This window comes from Panulirus ornatus, chromosome 50, assembly GCF_036320965.1.
Source record: "Panulirus ornatus isolate Po-2019 chromosome 50, ASM3632096v1, whole genome shotgun sequence".
Lineage (NCBI taxonomy): Eukaryota > Metazoa > Arthropoda > Malacostraca > Decapoda > Palinuridae > Panulirus > Panulirus ornatus.
The window spans coordinates 7,003,151-7,018,424 of record NC_092273.1 but is presented as its reverse complement, the minus strand read 5'-3'; the positions used below and the strand labels follow the sequence as shown (position 1 = coordinate 7,018,424).

Sequence of the window (15,274 nt, the reverse complement as noted above, 5' to 3'; positions counted from 1 at the left end):
TATATATATCATCCCTGGGGATAGGGGAGAAAGAATACTTCCCACGTATTCCCTGCGTGTCGTAGAAGGCGACTAAAAGGGGAGGGAGCGGGGGGCTGGAAATCCTCCCCTCTTTTTTTTTTTTTTTTTTTTTTTTAATTTTCCAAAAGAAGGAGCAGAGAAGGGGGCCAGGTGAGGATATTCCCTCAGAGGCCCAGTCCACTGTTCGTAATGCTACCTTGCTAATGCGGGAAATGGCGAATAGTTTGAAAGAAATATATATATATATATATATATATATATATATATATATATATATATATATATATATATATCAGTGGACGATTCGTCTCAGTGTTTACTGTAAAAGTATATGAAGTGGTTGAATATTTTTTTTTCCAGTGGTATCCACTTTGTTTCATGGAATTTTCCTCGTTATATCTTTAACGATCGAACCGCACCACTTGGCTCGTTAGCTTAACTATATAAAACGGTGTAATTTCCTGTTCTTAGTTGACATAACCAATTCGTCATCCATGTCACTAACCACCTCAAATACCAACCTACCACTGTAACAGTTGGCTTCCCAACCAGCCAGTTCGCTAACCTCCTGTAATGACCTAACTATCCAACAACCATGTACAGAACTAGTTAGCTCTTTATACCTGGCTTGCAGCAAGCCAGGTACTCAGCCAACTGACTAACTCACCAGCTTACTAGCGAGTTAACGACCTAACTAATCAATTAAGCAGAGGCATCGAATTCGTGCTTAGCCATAATAGCCAGGCGCAACAAAGGCTTAACCAACTAGTCAGTCACTTCCTCATTCAGTGACGAGCCAATCAGTTACCTAACCAACCACTTAGCTACCTCCTCATTCAATGACGAGCCAATCAGTTACCTAACCAACGATCCGCTAGTCCTATTACTGATTTACCTAACTGAGGTAACAGACAGTCGACCAATCAGTCGACCAAATCCGGCTAACCAAGAAACAAGCTTGTTTGGATGACCCGTCAGCTGTTCAGGTATCTAGTAAGCGCCATAGCAAATAAACAGATCGAATGACCTAGACAGCAAACTACCCAATCATCTGTCCACGGGATGGGCTTAAACCAACCAGCCACTTCAACCCACCAGCTATCGAACAAAGCAAAGGGCCAGCCACCCATCCAAAGGGGCCTAACGTACTCATAGGATGAAGAGAAGATTGACCCCAGATAAGAGAGACAAAAAGCTAGGGAATACGGAGCACTAATTGGCTTGATAACACGATAAGAAAGCGGTAACCCGTTTGAATACGGAGATACTCCTTATCGGTAAGATTCAAATCGAGTCTCTTGGAGGTATGGCGGCATATATATATATATTTTTTTGAAGTGGTGACTTTGTCTCAGGGCGTAAAGGTGAAACGTAATCATCTGTTGTCATAGAGGGCGGTTGCACTATGTTTTTTTCTTTTGTCCCCTCACGATTATGGTAGTTGGCCTTCATTCATTCATTTCCGGCGCCACCACCCTCCTGCCGCCGCCCCCACAGGAAACAGCATAGTCACCCCCCCCCCCCCCCCGCGTCAGCGAGATAGCGTCAGAAAAATAGACAAAAAAAAAGTTATATTCGTTCACACTCGGTCTCTAGCTTGTTTACCAATGGCGTCTTAGCAACGTCTCTTACCTGTGCATCAAACTGACTTCTTCTACGTCTTTTATCTCATTCTTGTTTCTCCCATGACGATGTGATCATTATACGAAAGTGCACTTGGGAACTTGTCGTGTTTCATTTTTCTATGGTTTATATATATATATATATATATATATATATATATATATATATATATATATATATATATATATATATATTTTTTTTTTTTTTTTTTTTTATTGTCGCTGTCTCCCGCGCTTGCGAGGTAGCGCAAGGAAACAGACGAAAGAAATGGCCCCCCCCCCCCCCCATACACATGTACATACACACGTCCACACACGCAAATATACATACCTACACAGCTTTCCATGGTTTACCCCAGACGCTTCACATGCCTTGATTCAATCCACTGACAGCACGTCAACCCCTGTATACCACATCGCTCCAATTCACTCTATTCCTTGCCCTCCTTTCACCCTCCTGCATGTTCAGGCCCCGATCACACAAAATCTTTTTCACTCCATCTTTCCACCTCCAATTTGGTCTCCCTCTTCTCCTCGTTCCCTCCACCTCCGACACATATATCCTCTTGGTCAATCTTTCCTCACTCATTCTCTCCATGTGCCCAAACCATTTCAAAACACCCTCTTCTGCTCTCTCAACCACGCTCTTTTTATTTCCACACATCTCTCTTACCCTTACGTTACTTACTCGATCAAACCACCTCACACCACACATTTTCCTCAAACATCTCGTTTCCAGCACGTCCATCCTCCTGCGCACAACTCTATCCATATATATATATATATATATATATATATATATATATATATATATATATATATATATATATATATATATTGTTACGAACACGTGTGTGTTGTATCTATTTCTTATCAGGGCGAGGAGTGATACCAGAGGCTGGCTCGGAGTTTCTGTCCACCCAGCATTCTGATGGGGTCAGCTGCAGGGGTATTTCACGACCGTATGTCATCGGTGCTGAGTTCGCAAGAAACCGAAGAGTGTAACTACGCCGAGACTCTGGGACCCTCCAACCAATAAGAATTGCTTATATTTCTATAGCCAATCAAAATGTAAGGTTTATATTAGCAAGGGTGAACGCTTGTCTTCTTGTACCCACTACACCCGCTGAGATTCGATTCCTCTCTCTCCAGCCCAGCGAGGTGGGTGGTGTCCCCTGCTGTAAACCTGTAAGCCTGTAAGCCCGTTACCCGAGTGCTGTGCTATAAAGCCGTTACTGTTATAAGCCCGTTACCCTAGTGCTGTGTTATAAGCCCGTTACTACTGTGTCACGTCAGGTTTAACTAAGTGTTTACTGTGTTACATCAGATTTAGCTAAGTGTTTACTGTGTTACATCAGGTTTAGATAAGTGTAACGATGAAGTTCATTGTGTCACGTCAGGTCTAACTAAGTGTCACAAGAAAGAGATCTCCTGGCTTGAAATCTTATCTGGAATGTTATCTCATATGGTTCAATGTTAAACTCACTTTCAGTGTTAACGTAATGATTCATGCTTGATTTATGTGCCTATCTTTGTACACTTGAATTCTTTCATTATAAGTAGATTTAACGTAATGCTGGTCTTTAATTCAATCCCATAACTTTATTATTGTGTTATCCTGAGTTGTGCAACTTGACAAATCTATAACGTCCTTGCAAGACAAGGAACAGTAGTATTTGTAACATATGTTACTGGCGACCTTAATAAGTACTGAGTTCGTAACAATATATATATATATATATATATATATATATATATATATATATATATATATATATATATATCGCATGGTAGTCCCGTGAGCACAAGTAGTTTGACCCTGAGCTGATAAAGCAATGGTCTTCACCCATACCTGAACGTATTTAAAGGTATGATGTGCAGCAGACGAAAGTGTGTGTGTGTGTGTGTGTGTGTGTGTGTGTGTGTGTGTGTGTGTGTGTGTGTGTGTGTGTTGGGAAAATAGGAAAGTTTAGTTTAAATCGTAGGTGTGAGGAGTGAATGGTTCGTGTGGTGTTGGTGATGGTGGTGATTCGTGTGGTGTTGGTGATGTGGTGATTCGTGTGGTGTTGGTGGTGGTGGTGATTCGTGTGGTGTTGGTGATGTGGTGATTCGTGTGGTGTTGGTGGTGGTGGTGGTCATTCGTGTGGTGGTGGGTGGTGGGAAGTGCAATGGAGACAGCCAGCAGGGGAACACTGTGCAATTTGGAAGTCTCGTCAAGTGCAATGGGTTGAGGAGGATGTGTTGATATCCACCGTGGTGGGGAAGACATGAGGGTGGCGGTGATGTGGGCAGAGTGGATGGTCTGTGGTGAGGAAGATCTGAGGGTGGCGGTGGTATATATATATATATAAATATATATATATATATATATATATATATATATATATATATATATATATATATATATATATATATATATATATATATATATATATATATATGGTAAACGACACAGACCGATGGCAACGACGACATCTGATGGCAGAGAAATCCCACCACCTTGTTTAGAAAACACGAGGACGGCGCTCAGATACATCTTGGTAACGACACACGGAACCTGGATGGAAGTGCCTTTTCGTGATGTAGATTCTTCAACTACTGCAGCAGGCGAGTCTTTTGGGCTAGTAACTTCAAGGATATGTGCAGTCTATGAAGCTTCTTTGTGTCATTCTGGATAACAAAACTAAGCTGGGGCACGGAACCGCTTTGGGTGAACATACTTGGACGTGGTGGTACAAGTAGTGGCACGGACTGTGATCCCGCTTTGGTTACAAGAATGTTCTTCCGCCCACCAGTGATGCTACTACTTTTGTGAATTAAGAACCATTGCAACACAAACCTCGCCAGGTGGTAGAGTGACCCGCAGTGTATCGAGACAGACTTCCCCAGAACTTTTTTAAAGGGGAAGTGAATGTTTATAGCTGTGTTACTGGAGTGATAGTTTTCATACATGGTGCTCTGACAAGAAAATAGTGAAATTGGAAAAGAATGTAGCTTAGACATTGAAGCTTATTCTTTCATTGAAATGTGAACAAAGGGAGCATTTTTCAAAGTGATAGAGATGGAAAGCAAAAAGGCGTTTTTCATGAATGTACTGGAAAAGTTGAGGTCCAGATAAACTTTTGGTCTGTCAAGGCTTTATTATGGCGGATGACCAACTACCTACCCTCATGTATCCAAGATATGGTTGTACTTTGTATAATGAAGACAATTGAGAAACATCATAAGCCAATTTCCAGTTTCATGATAAGAGAAGTGGACCAGGCAGTATGATACAGTGGTTAAATTGATGAAAACTACTATTGACGTTTGTGTAAATAAATTATACATTTACCTTTTCCATAGCCAGAGGTTGAACCATTATGTGACATTCATTTTTTCATTTCATTTCAAGCTAGAAGTTTCAGTTTTCTAAATTATTTCTTACATTTTTCATATGTATATATATATATATATATATATATATATATATATATATATATATATATATATATATATATATATATATATATATATATATATGTATGTGTGTATATGTGTGTATGTGTGTGTATATATATATATATATATATATATATATATATATATATATATATATATATGTATATATTGTCCCTGGGGATAGGGGTGAAAGAATACTTCCCACGCATTCCTCACGTGTCGTAGAAGGCGACTAGAGGGGACGGGAGCGGGGGGCCAGAAATCCTCCCCTCCTTGTATTTTAACTTTCTAAAAATGGGAAACAGAAGGAGTCACGCGGGGAGTGCTCGTCCTCCTCGTAGACTCAGATTGGGGTGTCTAAATGTGTGTGGATGTAACCAAGATGTGAAAAAAGGAGAGATAGGTAGTATGAGGAAAGGAACCTGGATGTTTTGGCTCTGAGTGAAACGAAGCTCAAGGGTAAAGGGGAAGAGTGGTTTGGGAATGTCTTGGGAGTAAAGTCAGGGGTTAGTGAGCGGACAAGAGCAAGGGAAGGAGTAGCAGTACTCCTGAAACAGGAGTTGTGGGAGTATGTGATAGAATGTAAGAAAGTAAATTCTCGATTAATATGGGTAAAACTGAAAGTTGATGGAGAGAGATGGGTGATTATTGGTGCATATGCACCTGGGCATGAGAAGAAAGATCGTGAGAGGCAAGTGTTTTGGGAGCAGCTGAATGAGTGTGTTAGTGGTTTTGATGCACAAGACCGGGTTATAGTGATGGGTGATTTGAATGCAAAGGTGAGTAATGTGGTGTGGCAGTTGAGGGAATAATTGGTATACATGGGGTGTTCAGTGTTGTTAATGGAAATGGTGAAGAGCTTGTAGATTTATGTGCTGAAAAAGTACTGGTGATTGGGAATACCTGGTTTAAAAAGCGAGATATACATAAGTATACGTATGTAAGTAGGAGAGATGGCCAGAGAGCGTTATTGGATTACGTGTTACTTGACAGGCGCGCGAAAGAGAGACTTTTGGATGTTAATGTGCTGAGAGATGCAACTGGAGGGATGTCTGATCATTATCTTGTGGAGGCTAAGGTGAAGATTTGTATGGGTTTTCAGAAAAGAAGAGTGAATGTTGGGGTGAAGAGGGTGGTGAGAGTAAGTGAGCTTGGGAAGGAGACTTGTGTGAGGAAGTACCAGGAAAGACTGAGTACAGAATGGAAAAAGGTGAGAACAATCGAAGTAAGGGGAGTGGGGGAGGAATGGGATGTATTTAGGGAAGCAGTGATGGATTGCGCAAAAGATGCTTGTGGCATGAGAAGCGTGGGAGGTGGGTTGATTAGAAAGGGTAGTGAGTGGTGGGATGAAGAAGTAAGATTATTAGTGAAAGAGAAGAGAGAGGCATTTGGACGATTTTTGCAGGGAAAAATTGCAATTGAGTGGGAGATGTATAAAAGAAAGAGACAGGAGGTCAAGAGAAAGGTGCAAGAGGTGAAAAAGAGGGCAAATGAGAGTTGGGGTGAGAGAGTATCATTAAATTTTAGGGAGAATAAAAAGATGTTCTGGAAGGAGGTAAATAAAGTGCGTAAGACAAGGGAGCAAATGGGAACTTCAGTGAAGGGCGCTAATGGGGAGGTGATAACAAGTAGTGGTGATGTGAGGAGATGGAGTGAGTATTTTGAAGGTTTGTTGAATGTGTTTGATGATAGAGTGGCAGATATAGGGTGTTTTGGTCGAGGTGGTGTGCAAAGTTAGAGGGTTAGGGAAAATGATTTGGTAAACAGAGAAGAGATAGTAAAAGCTTTGCGGAAGATGAAGGCCGGCAAGGCAGCAGGTTTGGATGGTATTGCGGTGGAATCTATTAAAAAAGGGGGTGACTGTATTGTTGACTGGTTGGTAAGGTTATTTAATGTATGTATGACTCATGGTGAGGTGCCTGAGTATTGGCGGAATGCGTGCATAGTGCCATTGTACAAAGGCAAAGGGGATAAGAGTGAGTGCTCAAATTATAGAGGTATAAGTTTGTTGAGTATTCCTGGTAAATTATATGGGAGGGTATTGATTGAGAGGGTGAAGGCATGTACAGGGCATCAGATTGGGGAAGAGCAGTGTGGTTTCAGAAGTGGTAGAGGATGTGTGGATCAGGTGTTTGCTTTGAAGAATGTATGTGAGAAATACTTAGAAAAGCAAATGGATTTGTATGTAGCATTTATGGATCTGGAGAAGGCATATGATAGAGTTGATAGAAATGCTCTGTAGAAGGTATTAAGAATATATGGTGTGGGAGGCAAGTTGTTAGAAGCAGTGAAAAGTTTTTATCGAGGATGTAAGGCATGTGTACGTGTAGGAAGAGAGGAAAGTGATTGGTTCTCAGTGAATGTAGGTTTGCGGCAGGGGTGTGTGATGTCTCCATGGTTGTTTAATTTGTTTATGGATGGGGTTGTTAGGGAGGTAAATGCTAGAGTTTTGGAAAGAGGGGCAAGTATGAAGTCTGTTGTGGATGAGAGAGCTTGGGAAGTGAGTCAGTTGTTGTTCGCTGATGATACAGCGCTGGTGGCTGATTCATGTGAGAAACTACAGAAGCTGGTGACTGAGTTTGGTAAAGTGTGGGAAAGAAGAAAGTTAAGAGTAAATGTGAATAAGAGCAAGGTTATTAGGTACAGTAGGGTTGAGGGTCAAGTCAATTGGGAGGTAAGTTTGAATGGAGAAAAACTGGAGGAAGTAAAGTGTTTTAGATATCTGGGAGTGGATCTGGCAGCGGATGGAACCATGGAAGCGGAAGTGAATCATAGGGTGGGGGAGGGGGCGAAAATCCTGGGAGCCTTGAAGAATGTGTGGAAGTCGAGAACATTATCTCGGAAAGCAAAAATGGGTATGTTTGAAGGAATAGTGGTTCCAACAATGTTGTATGGTTGCGAGGCGTGGGCTATGGATAGAGTTGTGCGCAGTAGGGTGGATGTGCTGGAAATGAGATGTTTGAGGACAATGTGTGGTGCGAGGTGGTTTGATCGAGTAAGTAATGTAAGGGTAAGAGAGATGTGTGGAAATAAAAAGAGCGTGGTTGAGAGAGCAGAAGAGGGTGTTTTGAAATGGTTTGGGCACATGGAGAGAATGAGTGAGGAAAGATTGACCAAGAGGATATATGTGTCGGAGGTGGAGGGAACGAGTAGAAGTGGTAGACCAAATTGGAGGTGGAAAGATGGAGTGAAAAAGATTTTGTGTGGTCGGGGCCTGAACATGCAGGAGGGTGAAAGGAGGGCAAGGAATAGAGTGAATTGGAGCGATGTGGTATACCGGGGTTGACGTGCTGTCAGTGGATTGAATCAAGGCATGTGAAGCGTCTGGGGTAAGCCATGGAAAGCTGTGTAGGTATGTATATTTGCGTGTGTGGACGTATGTATATACATGTGTATGGGGGGGGGTTGGGCCATTTCTTTCGTCTGTTTCCTTGCGCTACCTCGCAAACGCGGGAGACAGCGACAAAGTATAATAAAAAAAAAAATATATATCCTGGCACGAGCCAGGTACCCATTTTATCGACCAACCCTTAGGGGCGGATGAACAGCTGAGTTGACTGTGAACCGACTACCGCAAGTAACCAGGATTCGAACCTATGCCCTCAACTCTGGACGGCCCTTTTTCGCGCCACGGTCAGGAACGCCTGTCCTCTTGAGTGCATCACCCGACTCTCAAAAGTGATTACAAACGATTTGTGTCACAAGGTTCACGACGGGTATAAGACTAAAGGAGGCAGGTCCAGCGTTCACCCCCCCTGCCTCTGCACGTATCTTAGCCGCTGATCAACGGCCTGCCTCTGTACGTCTCCTAGCCGCTGATCAACGGCCTACCGCTGATCAACGGCCTGCCTCTGTACGTCTCCTAGCCTCTGATTAACGGCCTACCGCTGATCAACGGCCTGCCTCTGTACGTCTCCTAGCCTCTGATCAACGGCCTACCGCTGATCAACGGCCTGCCTCTGTACGTCTCCTAGCCTCTTATCAACGGCCTGCCTCTGCATGTCTCCTGCCGCTGATCAACGGATGGTCCTGAGCCGGAAAGAAATACTTCAACGCGCACTGATGTGGGGGAGTTGAGTCATGCACGTCATCTGGACGTGTTGCACGCGAGGTGTCCCCTGGAATGATTTGGCAGGCTGTGTGTGTGTGTGTGTGTGTGTGTGTGTGTGTGTGTGAACAGAAGCCTTATTTAGCGGTATTTTCTCGGTGTGAAATGACCAAGTGGAAAGCATATTAAAGACAAGTTCATTGTCCATTGTCTCTCTACTCGTGTATATATATATATATATATATATATATATATATATATATATATATATATATATATATATATATATATATCCCCCTAGGGATAGGGGAGAAAGAATACTTCCCACGTATTCCCTGCGTGTCGTAGAAGGCGACTAAAAGGGAAGGGAGCGGGGGGGCTGGAAATCCTCCTCTCATTTTTTTGTTTTCTCCAAGAGAAGGAACAGAGAGGGGGGCCAGGCGATGATGTTCCCTCAGGGGCCCAGTCCTCTGTTCTTAACGCTACCTCGCTAATGCGGGAAATGGCGAATAGTAAATGGGGAGGTGATAACAAGTAGTGGTGATGTGAGAAGGAGATGGAATGAGTATTTTGAAGGTTTGTTGAATGTGTCTGATGACAGAGTGGCAGATATAGGGTGTTTTGGTCGAGGTGGTGTGCAAAGTGAGAGGGTTGGGGAAAATGATTTGGTAAACAGAGAAGAGGTAGTAAAAGCTTTGCGGAAGATGAAAGCCGGCAAGGCAGCAGGTTTGGATGGTATTGCAGTGGAATCTATTAAAAAAGGGGGTGACTGTATTGTTGACTGGTTGGTAAGGTTATTTAATGTATGTATGACTCATGGTGAGGTGCCTGAGGATTGGCGGAATGCGTGCATAGTGCCATTGTACAAAGGCAAAGGGGATAAGAGTGAGTGCTCAAATTACAGAGGTATAAGTTTGTTGAGTATTCCTGGTAAATTATATGGGAGGGTATTGATTGAGAGGGTGAAGGCATGTACAGAGCATCAGATTGGGGAAGAGCAGTGCGGTTTCAGAAGTGGTAGAGGATGTGTGGATCAGGTGTTTGCTTTGAAGAATGTATGTGAGAAATACTTAGAAAAGCAAATGGATTTGTATGTAGCATTTATGGATCTGGAGAAGGCATATGATAGAGTTGATAGAGATGCTCTGTGGAAGGTATTAAGAATATATGGTGTGGGAGGCAAGTTGTTAGAAGCAGTGAAAAGTTTTTATCGAGGATGTAAGGCATGTGTACGTGTAGGAAGAGAGGAAAGTGATTGGTTCTCAGTGAATGTAGGTTTGCGGCAGGGTTGTGTGATGTCTCCATGGTTGTTTAATTTGTTTATGGATGGGGTTGTTAGGGAGGTAAATGCAAGAGTCCTGGAAAGAGGGGCAAGTATGAAGTCTGTTGGGGATGAGAGAGCTTGGGAAGTGAGTCAGTTGTTGTTCGCTGATGATACAGCGCTGGTGGCTGATTCATGTGAGAAACTGCAGAAGCTGGTGACTGAGTTTGGTAAAGTGTGTGGAAGAAGAAAGTTAAGAGTAAATGTGAATAAGAGCAAGGTTATTAGGTACAGTAGGGTTGAGGGTCAAGTCAATTGGGAGGTGAGTTTGAATGGAGAAAAACTGGAGGAAGTGAAGTGTTTTAGATATCTGGGAGTGGATCTGTCAGCGGATGGAACCATGGAAGCGGAAGTGGATCATAGGGTGGGGGAGGGGGCGAAAATTTTGGGAGCCTTGAAAAATGTGTGGAAGTCGAGAACATTATCTCGGAAAGCAAAAATGGGTATGTTTGAAGGAATAGTGGTTCCAACAATGTTGTATGGTTGCGAGGCGTGGGCTATGGATAGAGTTGTGCGCAGGAGGATGGATGTGCTGGAAATGAGATGTTTGAGGACAATGTGTGGTGTGAGGTGGTTTGATCGAGTAAGTAACGTAAGGGTAAGAGAGATGTGTGGAAATAAAAAGAGCGTGGTTGAGAGAGCAGAAGAGGGTGTTTTGAAATGGTTTGGGCACATGGAGAGAATGAGTGAGGAAAGATTGACCAAGAGGATATATGTGTCGGAGGTGGAGGGAACGAGGAGAAGAGGGAGGCCAAATTGGAGGTGGAAAGATGGAGTGAAAAAGATTTTGTGTGATCGGGGCCTGAACATGCAGGAGGGTGAAAGGAGGGCAAGAAATAGAGTGAATTGGAGCGATGTGGTATACAGGGGTTGACGTGCTGTCAGTGGATTGAATCAAGGCATGTGAAGCGTCTGGGGTAAACCATGGAAAGCTGTGTAGGTATGTATATTTGCGTGTGTGGACGTGTGTATGTACGTGTGTATGGGGGTTGGGCCATTTCTTTCGTCTGTTTCCTTGCGCTACCTCGCAAACGCGGGAGACAGCGACAAAGTATAAAGAAAAAAAAAAAAAAAAAATATATATATATATATATATATATATATATATATATATATATATATATATATATATATATATATTTGTTTTCCTTTTTCTCTTTCGTAGCGTCCTGTCCACGTTTTCTGTGTCCCGTACATCCCTTCATTTGAACTTGTAAAATAATCTACGAAGATCATCCCTCAGGCTTTGAGATTTTGAGATGTACGTGAAAAAAATCATATATATATATATATATATATATATATATATATATATATATATATATATATATATATATATATATATATATATGAATCGGTCAGTTTATGACGTTCCAGTCAACAGAGTTTTGTAATATCATGTTCCTCCTTCACGGATGGACTGAGAACTCGTCCAAGTGTTTAAGAGTCAGTCGCTCATGTAAGATGTATTACTCTAGCTTGCCGTGACGGCTTCTGACGCATAACATTTTCGATAATGTCGGAACAGGAAGAAGAAGAAGAAAACTTAATGTTGATGGCGACGAAGTGTTTCCCGTACACTCGAGGATGACCAGAAGGGGACATCGAGCCGCTCCTGATCACGACGGTGCAAGAATTAAGCACGAGGGTACAGTCCTTCAGCATGACGGTACACTCCTTCACCACGACGGTACTGTCCTTCAGCACGACGGTTCTGTCCTTCAGCGCGACGGTACTGTCTTTCAGCAAGACGGTGCTGTCCTTCAGCATGACGGTGCTGTCCTTCAGCACGACGTTACTGTCTTTCATCATGACGATACAGTCTTTCAGCACGACGGTGCTGTCTTTCAGCACTACGGTACAGTCTTTCAGCACGACGGTGCTGTCTTTCAGCACGACGGTGCTGCCTCTCAGCACGACGGTACTGTCTTTCAGCACGACGGTGCTGCCTTTCAGCACGACGGTGCTGCCTCTCAGCACGACGGTACTGTCTTTCAGCACGACGGTACAGTCTTTCAGCACGACGGTGCTGCCTCTCAGCACGACGGTACTGTCTTTCAGCACGACGGTACTGTCCTTCAGCATGACGGTACGGTCTTTTAGCAAGACAGTATAAGCCCCGAGCACGACGGTACAGGTCCTTGGGTACGACGGTACGACCCATGGGTAGTATAAAGCTAGGAAATATAGGTTGGACTAGTTTTATCTCAATCAAGAATCCTGATTATCGATTTCTTGTCATTTTATGTCGTTTCCGTATGGGGGTCTCTTCTAGGAAGACGGAGAGTCCTAAAAAAAAACACACAAATATCCTTGGCGTCAGAAGGAGGAGGAGGAGGAGGTTACACGTCATGCGCCAGGCGACGGCTCGTGAAGACTTCTGCGCATTGTTTATGGAAATGATACACTGCCGGAAGAGCTTAAATGGAGCACAACCAACCCAGAGCCATGGATGCGTGGGGTTTGACCTTGCATAACAGGATGTTGGGCAATGCGCCATTGGTTTCGTTGGTCCGATGGCTTTTAATCGTTCACCGTTGTAAGAGCGGTTGGCAGCGTTCCCTCGCTCTAATTACTCGTAATCATTCTCATTTTGGCTGGTTAGCGATAGTCCGCTGCCCTAATTACTCCCAATCACAGTTTAACAGTGGTTAGGATTGGATTTCTCGCTTCTATTGGCTCCTTGTCATCGTACGCACTTTGATGGTATGGAACATGAAGTTTTTTCAAGGATAGCGAAAAAAAAAAAAGGTTTTCTTATCTCGTAGATATGTACAATTTTTTTTTCTATCTTGCCTTCGGCTCTACTAGTTGATTCCCACTTCTTGTGACTTCACAAAGTTTCGCGGTTAACTATAGACCCAAACGTACATACTAGGGAAAAACGCGCGCGCACACACCAACTCCCACACACACACACACACATACTCACTAGAGAGGGGAACAGGTTGGAGATGTGTCCTTGCCGAGTCCTGGGCCGCTACTACTACAACCATCCCTAGTTCAGTGTTGAACACGCCTCATCCACAGGCCTCGTCCGCCCACTCGCCTGCCAACCATCAACACTGAAGACATTACGTCATCCATCTTTCTCGAACCCGCCAGACGCATCCCTCCGTTGTGAGGGGCGTGTCCGTCAGTCTGTCGATCGATCCGAAATGTACCTGTCCTTTGTCTTTGCTCCAGGGAATATATGCTCACACTCGCACGCGTACACATTCCAACATAAAGCCAGGTATCCACGTAGCAACCCTCCCTGTGGAGAGGATGAAGAGCTGGGATTGGCTGTGAACCGACTGCCGCGAACTCCGTCTGGGACCGCGCTGACTCGTGGTTAGTATCCACGAAGCCACGGAGGCCCCCAGCACTGTGTGTGTGTGTGTGTGTGTGTGTGTGTGTGTGATAACCAGTTGTATTTTATGGGGAGAGGTTTACTCTTTTACTCTTTTATATTCAAACTCATTTTTTTCAAGTTGTTATATGCAAATCTATATGCCATTTTGTTTGTGGGATTTTCCCCTTATCTAAAGAAATTATGTAGTATCACAATTTTAGTCGTGGCTTTACGTAATAAGAGCTTAATATATGTAATATTTTGTATTCGGTGCGTATAAAATACATCATTTTGTCACTCCACATCAATTTGTAATATAGAATAGACATATTTTTAAAGGACAAGCAGACTTATGTAAAAGACTCAGGAAGCAACTCTTCTAAACCTGAAATATATACATTGAAATATATTGTAGCATAGCTTCCAGGCCATGTTGAAAATCCAACCCTTTACTCACTGCTTGTTCTCTCCTAAGATCACAACCCTTTTTAAGTCTATATATCGTGTTATGAACGTGTGCGCGTGTGCCCACATGTTCGTGTATATAACGTGAGTGTGTCCATGTGTATAGAGATGTCTTCCTCTGAGAGTGGCTCGGAGCTTTTGTTCCCACCTAGTGTTGGGCTTAATAATTTAATTTTGAAACCAGATGGTCATTTGCCCTTGAGCTGTCAATCAAGAGGAGTGTGAGCTGCCCAGAATGTGCGTCACTAGAATACCCCAACCAATCACAAGTGCTCTGAGTCCCATAGCCAATCAAGGGTGGCTTTATTGCTAGCAGGGCGGAGACTCGTCTTAGTAATATATACCCATTGCACCACTGAGATCCCTTGTCTTGAGGCCAGCGAGGTAAGAGGTACCCCCTGCTGTAAGCCCTGCTGTGCTGTAAGCCGTTACTGTGATGCAAGCCTGTAAGCCCGTTACCCGAGTACTGTAATGTAAGCCTTTAAGCCCGTTACCCGAGTACTGTGATGTAAGCCTGTAAGCCCGTTATAATGATCAGTGTAATGTTATCGAAGAAGTCATAAAGGAAAGAGATCTTCTGGCTTGAAATCTTATCTGGAATGTTAACTCATGTACAAATGTTAACTCATGTTCAGTGTTAACCCATGTTCAGTGTTAACCCATGTTTAATGTTAACTCATGTTCAGTTCAGTGTTAACTCATGTTCACTGTTAAACTCTTGTTCAGTGTTAACGTCAGTGATTCATCCCTGATTTATGTGTTCACCTTGTACATTTGAATATTTTCATCTTAAGTAGGTTTAATGTAATGCTGGTCTTTAATTTAATCTCATAACGTTTAGATAGTTATCCTGAGTTGTGCAACATAACGAATCTAACGTCCTTGCAAAGACAAGGATTAATATAGTATTTGTAACATATATATGTTACTGGCGACCTTGCCCCAACAGGTATCGAGTTCGTAACAATCGGTATTCCCATTCATAACAATACATTCAAACTGTAATGTAAGTCACCATTATA

General features: G+C 43.0%; 1 protein-coding gene across 3 annotated transcripts in view; it reads right to left on the bottom strand.

The window, feature by feature from the left end:
• The window catches only part of LOC139764550 (organic cation transporter protein-like), a 37,925-nt gene extending 24,405 nt beyond the window's left edge, over positions 1 to 13,520 (bottom strand). Inside the window, exon 1 of one of the 3 annotated variants that reach the window (XM_071691312.1) lies at positions 13,386 to 13,520. In XM_071691312.1, coding sequence (XP_071547413.1) covers positions 13,386 to 13,449 — 64 coding nt within the window. In that variant the 5' untranslated portion in view covers positions 13,450 to 13,520. The remainder of the gene's footprint in view (positions 1 to 13,385) is intronic. The other 2 variants (XM_071691313.1, XM_071691311.1) reach the window with 2 other exon arrangements.
• Between the last annotated feature and the right edge of the window lie 1,754 nt (positions 13,521 to 15,274).